We start from the raw sequence: 13,169 nt of genomic DNA, 5'->3' as shown, positions 1-13,169 counted from the left end.
ATAGCGCTACTTATCCCAATGCAGAATGTTAGAGCGCTTTACATAACATACACATTACCCATTCCAAATATATCATCTAAACGTGTAAATTAATTCAAGATGTGTTAAATGAGTCAGTCAGGGTTACAAGTTGTTGGAGTCAAATACCCTTCATAGCTCACTGTGGTCTACTAGAAGGATTACTATGTATTAACTGCAAGTAACAAAAGGATCTCTGTTCTCAAAGCAGTAATCCACTTACGGTATGCGATTTACCTATCTACATAAAATAAAAATCTGTGATCTGCATGTTGCATGATATGCTTTGCAGGAGACAACTTTTTTAAACATATTGTATTGCATTTTCCGTTGCCATATGTTATAACATACACCTTTCAGAGCATCACTTCCAGTGAGGTCCCTTCCTGTGATGCCACGTGGAATGTCAGGCGTCGTGATGTCATGTGCTTTGATGTTAAGCGTCATGTCACTTACATACTGCCTAACTTGGTCCGCCCCCCCCAACTTCTTTTATTAGGTCATATGCCCTGTGTATCATTACATTAAAAAGGTCAGAGGATACACGTGGTCCACCCCTTGACTGTGGGATGGTACAAGCTGTTCCAGAGGACAGTCACTTGAGAATGATCTCGCTCCGAGGACCTGTTGTGGAAAGTTTGTAAGCCGTTGCAGGGTGTGTGTGAGTGACTACCGCCCTCCCCGCCCGGCACGCAGGAGGCGAGGAGGAAGTGTAGAAAGCAGAAGTTACAATCTGTGTTGAGGGAGGAGGAGTCGCTGCACAGATAGGAGCCAGCCCGGGGAGCTAGCGGGGTAGAGGCGCGTTTACCACCCGCGGAACGGACGGCTGCGGGGCTGTCTGTCTAACCTGCCTGTCTGTCTGTCTGCCGGCGTACCATTAGCCTATTCCCCTGTGTTAAACTCTCTGATTGTCAGCCTGTCTTCCTGGTACCCATCTTTCTTTCACCCTATCTCTTATCAACCTGTCTGTTTCCCTTTGCCACCCTGTTTGTCTAACTCTGAGTGTGCACTTCTGTGTCTCTCTCCTGGTGTTTCTGTCTACCCAACAAACCAACCCGCCTCTAGCAGTCTCTTAACCTGTCCCTCAGGCGCGCCTCTCTTCCCGTCGCCCCTCAAACGCGGGGTCTTGTCTGCTCCAATCCCGCAGAAAGATGCAGGCCATAAAGTGTGTGGTGGTCGGAGATGGGTGAGTGACCTTGAACATGTCTATCACATTGTGTGCCGTGGTTTTCGGTATTTTTGTAATGTTAATAGGTCATCTTTTGGCGGGCACTCTCAGTACTGTTCGGTGCAGGGGGGCGGGGAGGGAGCTCGGAGCTGGGGACGGGTGGGTGGGCATGGAAGTCTGCTTCACAGCTGCAGCAGGGGGAGGCTCTTGAAGCAATGCAGTGCTCTGTCGCTTCTCCGGGCCCCAGCTGTGTGAGATTCCTCTGCTGTCAGTTGTGACACAATATCAGCAGTTTGAGATTCTTCCAGTAAAGCACTGCGCGTGCCACGACTGCGGCACTGTGGGCTTCCTGCCACAGAAGGCACCAGCAGCGCGAGCTTCCGCTGCTAGCGGCCGCCAGTATCACACCTCAGCAGCGCGAGTTTCCTCCAGCAGAGTCCTTTCAGTGACATAAGGCACCACCAGTGCACGTTTGCTCTGCTAATGTCCTGTCAGTACTATAATACCTCAGCAGCGCGAGTTTCCTCCAGCAGTCCTTTCAGGGACATAGGGCACCACCAGTGCGCGTTTGCTCTGCTAATGTCCTGTCAGTACTATAATACCTCAGCAGCGCGAGTTTCCTCCAGCAGAGTCCTTTCAGTGACATAAGGCACCACCAGTGCCCGTTTGCCCTGCTAATGTCCTGTCAGTACTATAATACCTCAGCAGCGCGAGTTTCCTCCAGCAGTCCTTTCAGTGACATAAGGCACCACCAGTGCACGTTTGCTCTGCTAATGTCCTGTCAGTACTATAATACCTTAGCAGTGCGAGTTTCCTCCAGCAGAGTCCTTTCAGTGACATAAGGCACCACCAGTGCGCGTTTGCTCTGCTAATGTCCTGTCAGTACTATAATACCTCAGCAGCGCGAGTTTCCTCCAGCAGAGTCCTTTCAGTGATATAAGGCACCATCAGTGCCCCTCCCCAATTGATGCCCCCTTTGTTAGCATCCTTCCTTCTCCAGGGATTCCCTCCCTAACACCTTTTAACAGTATCCCCTCGTCTCCTTAACCACGCCCTCTCACATGCATTTCTGCATGCAGCTCTTTGATGGCAGGCAATAGTTCACTGTTCAATATTATGATTTTAACTTATAAACTGCAAGTAACAAAAGACTCTCTTATCACAAAAACAGAAACCCACTGAGCTATTTACGTTTTATGCACTTTGGGATCTGCATGGTGCATGTACTTTGCAGCTTAAACCCTCTGCACTGTCTTATGATGAGTCAAAACTTCCATCAGACAAAACTCTAACTCTCTCTCTCGAGCAGCTCCATTACTCCGATAGTGCCTCTTCAGTCCTGAGACTACAGCAGTGTGAGATTACTCCTAATGGGCAACTGGAATTATGCGGCAGCGGAGAAAGTCCAGTGCTTCATTTGAGCCGGTGGTTTCCAGTGCTCAGCACTGGCTTTTAACTGGCAACACTGGTCTTGTGACAGTCTGCCACAAGGTGGCGCTGTCTGGCTAATTTAGAGACACCACAACAGCAGTTGATTTTAATTCAATATGCATAAAAAATGACTAGTACCTGCCGTCCAAGCCATTCTTCCAGCTTTGGCGGCCAGAAATAGTCTGAATTGTCACACTTTTAGGAGTGTGATGGTTAGTAGTTGTGTTGTTACTATCATTGGCAGCATGGCAGGGGCAATATGTGGTGCAAGCTGCAGAGGCCTCCTCATGCTAGCCCTGGCACTTATTTTTTACAAATTAAGTACTGGGCGAAGGACATTATGTGTCAGGTTACCTAAATTATGAGGCAAAAAAAATATGTGATTTAATGCTGCACATTGTATGGCAACATTTCCTCATTATTTTGCAGTTTCAGCAATGCTTCAGAAGATTGCAAGTCATTAGTATCAATTTAACACCTAAATGCAGCAATCAGCAGAAGAAAGGTGGCCTGTGTGTGCTAAAGGGTCTGTCACTGTCCAGCAACAGTTGTGGCAGCGTTTTTATGACTTTTGAGCTGTTTGAGTTAGAAACACTAGAAGGTGCAATTTATGCAGAAGATGATGGATTACGTGCAAGTGCAACAAGTTGTTAATTATGCATAAGATGCGGGCGTGGCCAAGCAACATGTCCCGACAGGACGTGAGTCCTAAGGCTCCCGGACGGCCTGCTGCATTATCCTGATAATATCCTGCAGCTGTGCGCACTTGGGTGACTTCCAACGGCTTAGGGGGCTCCTGATGCTTTGGGGACCCTGCAGGAGAACCTGGGGCCCTGGAGGTGCGTCTTAGATAGGGGAACCTCTGAAGTGGGCCGCCCAGACTAAAACGGACTGCGCGAGGCGGCGCGGCCTGACAGGAGCCGGACGAGGCCTGCAGGCATCGGGGGAGGCCCAGACGAGGAGAGGCACGGATTCGGGCTGCTGTCCCGATCGGATGAATTGGCCCTGTAGCTGCCTGCCGCTGCATCCCGCGCCGGTGCCTAGAGCAGCCGCGGCCGGTGGTGGGAGTACCTGCCGGGCGGTGACGTGGGGAGGGGCAGGGTGGGGGGTCGTAATGTATGGATTACGGAGTTTAACAGGTAAGTAAACATATAAACAAATAAAACTAATTTTGTTGCGCGCACTGCATTGCATTTGGTGGTGCAGTGCACGCAACGAAATTCGTTTTATTTATTTATATGTTTAGTTACCTGTTAAACTCCGTAATCCATACATTACTACCCCCATCCTGCCCCTCCACTCCCCACGTCACCGCCTGGCAGGTACTCCCACCACCGGCCGCGGCTGGCCTAGAGAGGTAGAAGCCTCCTGACCCTGCCCGGCACGGGGTCTCTGCAGCCCTGACGGGATCAAGAGAGCCAGCAGCAGAGCCGGAGACAAGTGCACTGAGCCTGGGGCTGCCCCACACCTGCTGCCGCTGGGCTTAGAGGGGCGATACTACTGGGGACCTGCGGCTCGGACATGGCCAGGATATTGACGGCATTGGGATTGCGTTGCGGCAGAGGAGGAGAGGCCTGTTAACCCTGTGAGCTCCTGCCCCGGGAGTGCCGGCGACCCTTGTGGGCGGAGCCCGACGAGGTGAGCAACCGGGGCCCCTGGCTAGGAATCATGGGACCCCTCATCCGGGATGAACAGCACCTGGGGAGAAGTGTTAGCCCTGATTGAGGAGCCTGTTGGGAGCTTGGGAGCCCTGCTGTCGACCTTCTGGTGGGCATCCCCTGCAGTCGGAGGGAGGCAGAGGAGCCATGACGGGAGCTGTGGGGGACCCTGAATTAAAAGCGTGGGGGTACCCCAAAGAGGATTGGAGCAAGGGAGGGCCTGGCCTGTTGAGCCACCTTTGCCCTGACCGGGCCTGAGGCCTGCATCGCGCCTGGGTGTGATGCGCACAAGCTGAACCATAGGGCTGGATTGAGTTTGTGGGCGGGCTCCTTCTGAGGTACAAGCGCGAAGGAGAAGCCGGGAGGAGAGCCCTGGGGGCCCTGTTCTGACAACACACAGGGATCGTGAGATGCACTGAAGCCAAGGAGGGTCCTACCTGCCGGAGCGCCTCAATCTTGACCGGGCCTGGGACTGGGAGGCCCACATGGCAGCGGCGCCAAGGGATTCGTCCATGAGAGGCCCTCATTGGGGGAATGCCCCCCAGTGAACAGTTGTGCAGGCAAGTTGAGCCACAGATTGAGGCGGGACTCCACACACCAGCAAATCTGGCCTGACACTCCGGGTCTTCGACGGACCTCGCTTCTGGGCATTGGAAGGCTACCATAGCTAGGGCACAGGAGCCTTAGGAGTGACAGGGGTCAGTCTAATCCCACCGGTTTTGGGAGCAACGGAGAGCTGAGTAAGCCGATAGAAAGCTGGGTGACGGCCCGGTTGCCACCCCTGTGGGCAGGAAGAGACAAAGACTCAAGGTCAGGAGTTTCATTAAGGGGGGAACGACCTGAGAAAAGCATTTGAATATACCAGGGGCCTGCAAAATAGGGAAGGACAAGCCCGACGGCAAGTCCAACCCCAACACGATCACCCAGTACACCACCCAGCGCCTCCCTACGCAATGAATTACAAGGCAGTCTGGACCCGATGGGGACAGTGAAGCTGTCAGCGAGCTTTCTCGAACAGAGATTTAGGGGTCCAGAAATGCCCTGGAGAAGCAGATCGAGACTGTATCAATAGACGTGAATCTACTCAAGGCAGACTTATGAAAGGTCATGGATAAAGTATCTACAGTGGAAGGCGACATCGTACAGCTTCAAGGTGAGGTGGCGGCCCTAAAGCAACAGGTGACACAGTTGACCAACACCACAGGGGCACTGGAACATCGAGCCGAGGAGGCGGAGGGCCGGGCCTGATGCAGCAACATCAGAGTCCTGGGGATCCTGGAACATGTTGAAGAGGGCAAAACTGAACGCTTCCTAGAACACTGGTTTAGCACCAAGCTGTGCCCCAGGGGTTTCTCGGAGGTGATTGTGGTGGAAAGGGCGCACAGGGCGTTGGTCCCCCCGCTGTCCTCGGGGGCCCCTCCCAAGACCATCATTGCTAAAATCCAAAATTATTGGGATAGAGACTGCATCCTTAGGGCTGCCCAGGAGGCCTCGGACTTAACCTACGACAACACCAATGTTTTGGTATACCCTGATTACACCACACAGGTCCAGAAGCAGAGGAAATCGTTCCTTGGAGTGAAACAGAAGCTTCAGGAGTTGCACCAACAATATATATGTTGCTTTACCTCGCCAAACTGAAGATGATCTCGCAAGGGAAGGCCCACTTCTTTGAGTTCCCCGAGGAACTGTGGAAGTGGTTGGAAATTCGAAGGGACGCTAGTATCCAATATCAAAATAATTCTACCAAGAGCTGCAGTTCACCTAGTCGTTAGTAGATGTCCCTCACGAGTCAAATGCAAAGCATTGAAATTATTCTTACATCAAGCTGCAGTTCCACTAGTCGTTACTAGATGTCCCTCACGAGTCAAATGCAAAACCATTGAAACCCTTTCTTCAAGCATTTGCATTTGACTCATGAGGGACATCTAGTAACCACCAGTTGAACTACAGCTCTTTGTAGAAATATTTTGATATTGGATACTATATAATATTCACTGCCCACTGCTAATCTCATCCCATAATGCTTTGCAGGGTATTTGGTTGGGAATGTTTTTTTGCCAATTACTGTGTTTGGGGTGGTCCTAAGAGGATGGGACCACCACCAATAAATCGTTCAATAAGATGTGCTTTTTTGTTTTCAAGGCATCTGTTTGGTACTCCTCCTAGGTTAGGGAGGATACCAAAATCATCACCTCTCTCACTGCTTGCTAATTTTTCAGTTTCACTTTTGGGAAAGTACTATACGCACTTTAGCATGTAAAGATAGAGATACTTATGTTATCATAACTGGAACTGTGCGAAGATGCCATTTGCAATTATTTTGCAATATTTGCACAGTGCAGACAAGTACACATGTCATCAGCTATGCAGACTATGTGAGTGATGGTAGGCAAACATTTAAAGCATACATAAGGCATACTCAACTGCACAGGCAGAAGGGGGGTGAGGGGGGCACCTGGGGGAGGGGTGGGGTAGGGGTTTGGGATTCAGCAGGTATCCTGTAGGCACAGAGGGATGCACAGGGAGGCCGCGGACCTGGGATGGCTGGGTCTACCCTAGGTTGGAGGCCGCGTAATCCGCATACTGATGCTAGTGGTTGGGCAAAGCCGGGAGCCTGAAATTGTTCAGGGGAAGTTCTACGGCCCCTGTTGGGCTGATGCGACGGCTGTGCACGTCCTGGCACAAGCATGGGGTGGGCATACACGCATGCACTGTTGCAGCTCAGTTGCCGTGGGTGGGGCGGTGATATTGGGGGTTATTTACATAATGTATTTATATGTTAGTTAAACAGCATACAGTAGGTAGGCCAACCGCACGTGAGAGGGAGCAGGGGCACACCAACACAGTACATCATAGGGACAATAGGGACTAAGATCATCAGCTGGAATGCAAGAGGGTTGGTCACATGCACAAAGCGTTATAATGTCCTTTCATTTCTCCGGCAACACCACGTTTCGGTGGCATGTCTGCAGGAAACCCACTACAAGGAAGCCGGAGCCCAGAGGCTGGCGACAAAATAGAGGGGACAGATTTTTCACTTATCATACTCTTCCTACGCCAAGGGGGTGCTAGTGTGGGTGGCCCCGGGGATTCCGTTTGTCTTGCAATACATGGAGGTGGACATAAATGGGAGATACCTTCTCCTGAGAGCCAAAATAGATGGGAGGGAAGTAGCAATACTAAATACATATGCCCCAAATGTAGACAACCCACACTTTTTCCAAGCCCTTCAGGAAGGGAAGTCTTGGTTTCGGAATTAGAGGCGCCTCTTATATGGGTGGGTGAATTCAATTGTGTGCTAGACCCCGAGATTGATAGGTACCCACCTCATAGAGGGACAAAGCCACGGATGACGGAGAAACTCAGGTCATGGGGAACTTAGGGGCACAGGACGTTTAGCGACGAAGACACCCTACCCAGAAGTTGTACTCTTGCCACTCCCCCACACATAACATCCACAGCAGATTGAACAGGGTGCTGGTAGCGAACCTGGAATCTGATATGTTCATTGAAGTGACCCATCAGGCCCAGTTCCTCTCAGACCACTCCTCGATTGCCTGCACGGCCGGATGGGGGTCCCAGGCCCGACACCCGAGGGCCTGGAGTTTGCAGTCGGAGGTACTGGATGATCCGCAAGGTAAACAACACATTGAGGGAGCACTGACTGACTACATCACACTGAACTGGGAGGGGGCAGCTTTGTGTAGGGCCACAAAATGGGAAGCCCTAAACGCTGTGGTGAGAGGAGCCTGCCTTAGCTTGACGTGTGTGGTTCGCAAGCAACTCCAGCGGGACCTGAGGGAAGAGGAGGCGGCCTTGCTAGCACAGACCCAGGACCGCTTGAATCTTTTAGTGGGGACTGGGGAATAGGAAGTACAGACACGCATATGCAATATCTGGGACAGGCTAGACAAATATACTTTTAGCCAATACCAACATCGCTTACACAGGGAGGGGGACAAATCAGGCTGCTTACTAGAATGGATCCTCAGAAGAGAGCAAATCCCCGACCCAATAGTGGCGCTGTGCATGCCTACAGGCATAATGGTCCACCCTGAGGCAGAGATACTGCAGGCCGTCCGGTCTCATCTTCAGTCAGTCTATACGGCGGATTCGACGGTGAGTGAGGGAGCTTATCTTCCCTACCTACAGACCATAACCATGAAGACACTCCCCGAGCAGGCTAGGAAGAACTTAGACGTTCCGCTATCCATCGAGAAAGTACAGTCTGCACTTCAGCAGCTTCCGGGAGCTAAGTCCCCGGGTGGCGACGGTTCCCCCCCAGAGCTTTATCGGGCTTTCACGGCACCTTGTCCTGAGCCCTCCTACAGCTGTATGAAGAGGCCTTTGAGTAGGGTATCCTCCCACTTAGCATGAGACAGGGCGAAATATGCATGATCCTGAAGCCGGGATGGGACAGTTGCGAACCCTCATCATACCGCCCAATCACAATGATAAATACGGACACAAAAACATTGTGTAAACTGTTAGCTTCCCGTCTGGGTCCACACATGCCTCACCTCGTACATGAGGTCCAATGCGGCTTCATACCGGGACGCAACACAGCAATGAACCTATGCCGACTAAGCCACATTATGCATAAAGTGAGAGACCGAGCGGAAGAGCTGCTTCTCGTGTCAATAAACCTGGCTAAGGCCTTCGACGTGGTAGACTTGGGGTACCTCTTGGAAGTCCTCAGGGCCTTGGGGATGGGCCCTAAATTCCGCCGGTGGATCCAAACATTGTACAGTGAACTGCGTGCTCGGGTGAGACTGGGGGGGGCTCGCTCTGAGGAGTGGGTGCTGGGATGATGCACCTGCCAGGGGTGCCTGCCCTCGCCCCTATTAATCACCTTAGCTATTGAACCGCTGGTGGTGCAGGTAAGAGCAGAATTAGACCAGTGGGGTGTCCGGGTGGGAGACAAAAATAATATTATCTCTTTATGAGCAGATAATGCGCTCTTTTATTTGGCATGCCCCTGGGTAGCCATCCCCGAACTGCTGCGTCAACTGGATAGGTTTGGAGAGGGCTCTGGACTAAGACTCGACCACAACAAATCATTGATCTTTCCTTTGGCAGGCATGTCTGCGGTTCCTCTGGGGGACCTCCCAGACTTAGGGCTTAGATGGGAACGGGTACGTTTTAGGTATCTGGGGGTCCAGACCACGCTGAATGATACTCAGGCAATCGCCCTGAACCTGGACAAGACATTCACGACCCTGCAGCGTTTGGTGAAGTTCTAGAACACCCTTCTGTTGTCCTTAATGGGAAGGGTAGTTATTTTAAATATGGTAACACTCCCTAGGTGTCTTTATGCGCTCCAGAACTCGCTCTCCCCGATCCTGACGGGAGTATTCAAGCAACTGAACACGATCCTGACCTCACTACAGTGGTCGGGGAAGAGGAGTAGAGTAGCCCTTAACATTCTGACAAGTAGCTATGAGGAGGGGGACAGGAAGCCGCATGATCTGATTTATACTACTATGCCGCCCAATTACAGCATGCGGCGCATTGGCTGATGGAAGGGGACAATTGGGAAAAGCAACTGTTGGTGGGTTGCGCGGACCCGGTGGCCCTCCAGATAGCGCTGATGAAGGATAGGGAGTGGAGGGAGATTTCCCCTATGTAGTGCGACATACTGTGAGTATTTGGCAGCGGTTTGTGGAGAAGGTGCTATGTAGAGCGCCATTCCATAAAGAGCTGGCGTTCTGGATCCTTGCCCCATCAAAGAGATGGGAACACACATGTCATTTCAGGTCTGGAGGGATGGCGGCTGTGAGGTCCTTGCAGACCTATTTCCGAATGAGACTTTTATAACACACGAACAGGCAAGTGAGAGTTTTGCCCTTGGGCAGGGTCATTATTTGCAATATAGGGGAACCCAGGAAGAAGTTAAGGTCACCTGGCCACAATACCCGGATTATGTCCCTCCTTTACAAAGCCATGAAGCAGGACTCTACTGCTCTGACACCACCATCAAGGGCTGCCTGGGAGAGAGACCTCAACACACAACTAGACGAGAGGGCTTGGGCGACCATTAGCGATCTCACGCATACAGTCTCCTGTAAAGCTAGGTTCAAACTGATACATTAAAATTTTGTACACTGTACTTACCTTACACTGGTGAAGTTAAAACGCATCTCCCACAACAAGGATGGTAAATGCCCTAGGTGCACCGCAGAAAACGCAGACTTTATCCACCTAGCGTGGGAATGCCCAGTGGTCAGACAGTTCTGACGGGGTACACACATTCACAGGTCTTCTGCTAAGGGAGGAACCATTACAATGCCTACTGGCCTAAACAACGGAAACTGTCCTATAAATTACTGCAATTGATGCTAGTTTTGGCCAGACATAGGGGGGGGCATATCGTGGATGGGGCAGAAAGGCCCAGAGGTAACGGTGTGGCTCAGAGATATCAGGGAGTGGGCGTTAACTGAGGAAACACACATGAAGCTCACATGCAAGGATGAAGGGCTACAGGTAGACCTAACAGAACGGAGAGAACTATGAAGCACAGGTCTAGCAGCGGGAGAGGGAGGGCCCGAGCAAAGTACATATGAGAGTGGTGGGAGCGACACAGGCGCGGAGGATCACCAAGAGAGTGATGGATTGGGTGACTAGCTGTTACAGGTGCATGCCCCAAGGCAGAAATGTTCTAAATTAAAGTCCTGCATGATACTGCAATGTAAGCCAGCACCTCTGTGGAACTCAAAAGACGTTTTGTGGCCCCCAGCATTGCAATCCCATATTCAAGGGGGTTACATATTTCTGTATGCTGTAATGTTGGTGTTCTAATGTCATGTAAAAATGAAAAAGAAAGTTAAAAAAAAAATTTGCAGAACACGCTGCAGAATTGTAGGATTCCAGTGGCCCAGCAGAGAAATAATATAAATCCTGAGCAATGTGAGCTTCCTTCAGAACTTTGAGCTTCCTTTAGCAGTGCCATGACAGTGCTATAAGACCTCAGTAGTGGGAGTTCTGATAGCTTGAGCCTCCTCCAGAACAGCCCTGCCCCTTCCAGTGCTGCAATCGTCAGGCAGTGTCATGTCAATGCTTTAACCCCTTAGCAGTGTGAACTTCTTTGGATAGTGGCCAGTCATTGCTATAAGACCTCTGCAATGTTCACTTCCTGCACCAGAGGTGGGACAGTATTATATGGTCTCAGTAATGAGCTTCTTCCAATGGTGTCTTGTGGGTGTTATAAGACCTCAGTAGTTGAGCTTCCTACGACAGCGCCACCTCATTCCATACAGTGGTCGAGGCGCATTTAATAAAAGTATGGGAACTGTGATAGTGAATGCATTGGAGGCAGGGGTAGTGAGAGCTGGGGGTGAAAGGTGTAGCTAAAAACACAAAATATACTGTAATTTTTTGGGTCTTTCACCTTTGGGTAGCTGCATATAAAATAACGTGCAGCTTAAATGAGGAATACATTTTTAAAAAGTTACATTAATCAGTCTGAAGTGCACTATAGTACACTATGAAACCTCTATTAGTTAATGCACTGCAGAGATCTAGGTGTAACCAGAGAGCCACATAATTAAATCTTGATTGCTGGAGTGGACAATAGAGAATTGTGTATTTTTATTGCTAGGAGGTCCCATCCTGTTACAGAAAGCAATCTGAAAATGTACATAAATATTTTAAACTTGCATTAGACAAAGTATAAGTTAGACTGCTACAAAATGCAAAAAAATGTTTAGGATAAAATGGTGCTTCCAAAATATAGGTTTTAGTCAGTGGCGTAGGAAGGGAGGTGCGGTCCGCCCTAGGTGTCATCAGTGAGGGGGGTGACAAAGTGGCAAAATATGTGTTTTAAATACATATTTTTGCCATTTTGTCATTTTCTGCACCGGGTACCACCTGACCCTGCTACGCCACTGGTTTTAGTAATACCCAGACTGTGTGTAATGCAATTTTTTTTATATAACTGTCCCTTAAAAGCAAGTACTTCAAAGCTCAGTTGGTAACTCCCTTGCACCATCACTCAAAAAGAGTACATCTTTGTCATCACAAAGCGCCAAATGATTCCATCAATTAAAGCCAATAGAGGCTTCCAAGCACCCTTTACATTTGCAGATTAACCAGTTGTGCACATCTGCATTTCTTGCAAGAAGGCTTATTTATGGTTTATCGGTCTGCCCGCTTTCGGTTTCACATCACAAGAGATTCCCTGAATGAAACTTCAGCTGAAGCATTGAACCTATCAAAATTAACCGTCCCAGGACGTTGGTCTTTTCACAAAAAAGTAGGGGAACAGTTTTTCATAGATTAAAAAAAGTATGGGCACGTGGTGCTCTTCCGATCCCGCCCACTTCGACCTCTGCTTCTATAACTCCATAGCGTGCCTTTTCTCAAGCAGTGCCAGGTCTCTCCTATAGGACCTCAGCATTATAAGCTTTCTCCGGAAGTTACCTATCAGTGCTCTATAACTTCATAGTATTAGCTTCCACCACCGCTGCTCTATCACACTTCATCAATGTGAGCATCCTCTGCAAGTGCCAGGTCAGTGCTGTAAAGCCTCAGCACTGTGAGCGTCTTTCATCAGTGCTTTAGCTTCTACCTGCAGTGCCATTTCAGTGCTTTGGGCCTTAAGGAGTATGAACTACCTCTGGCAGTGACTTGTCATAAGGTTCTGGCAGTGTATGCATCCTCCAGAAGTGACCTCCCAGTACTATAAGATCTCAGCAATATGAGCTTCCTCAAGCAAAGGACATTTTATATTCAAAGGGCCTGATTATGAGTCTGGAGGTCCATGGACTGCCACACTGGTGGTGTTCCGTCTGCCAGATTACAACTCTCTGAGTCAATCCGGTGGTGGACTGACGGCTGCGCCAGGGTACTGCTGTTCCCTGGCAGTGGCGCGGCAGAGGGGTAATGCAATCTGC

The 13,169-nt window shown here is 50.2% G+C and overlaps 1 protein-coding gene across 2 annotated transcripts in view; it reads left to right on the top strand.

The window, feature by feature from the left end:
• Positions 1 to 614: 614 nt before the first annotated feature.
• LOC144825003 (ras-related C3 botulinum toxin substrate 2-like) overlaps positions 615 to 13,169 on the top strand; it is a 186,537-nt gene continuing 173,982 nt past the window's right edge. Inside the window, exon 1 of one of the 2 annotated variants that reach the window (XM_078683917.1) lies at positions 615 to 1,204. In XM_078683917.1, the coding sequence (XP_078540043.1) occupies positions 1,170 to 1,204 (35 nt within the window). In that variant the 5' untranslated portion in view covers positions 615 to 1,169. The remainder of the gene's footprint in view (positions 1,205 to 13,169) is intronic. The other variant, XM_078683926.1, reaches the window with a different exon arrangement.

This window comes from Lissotriton helveticus, chromosome 1_1, assembly GCF_964261635.1.
Source record: "Lissotriton helveticus chromosome 1_1, aLisHel1.1, whole genome shotgun sequence".
In the NCBI taxonomy this organism is placed as follows: domain Eukaryota; kingdom Metazoa; phylum Chordata; class Amphibia; order Caudata; family Salamandridae; genus Lissotriton; species Lissotriton helveticus.
Note: the sequence above shows the minus strand (reverse complement) of the source record. Positions and strands in the feature narration are given on the sequence as shown.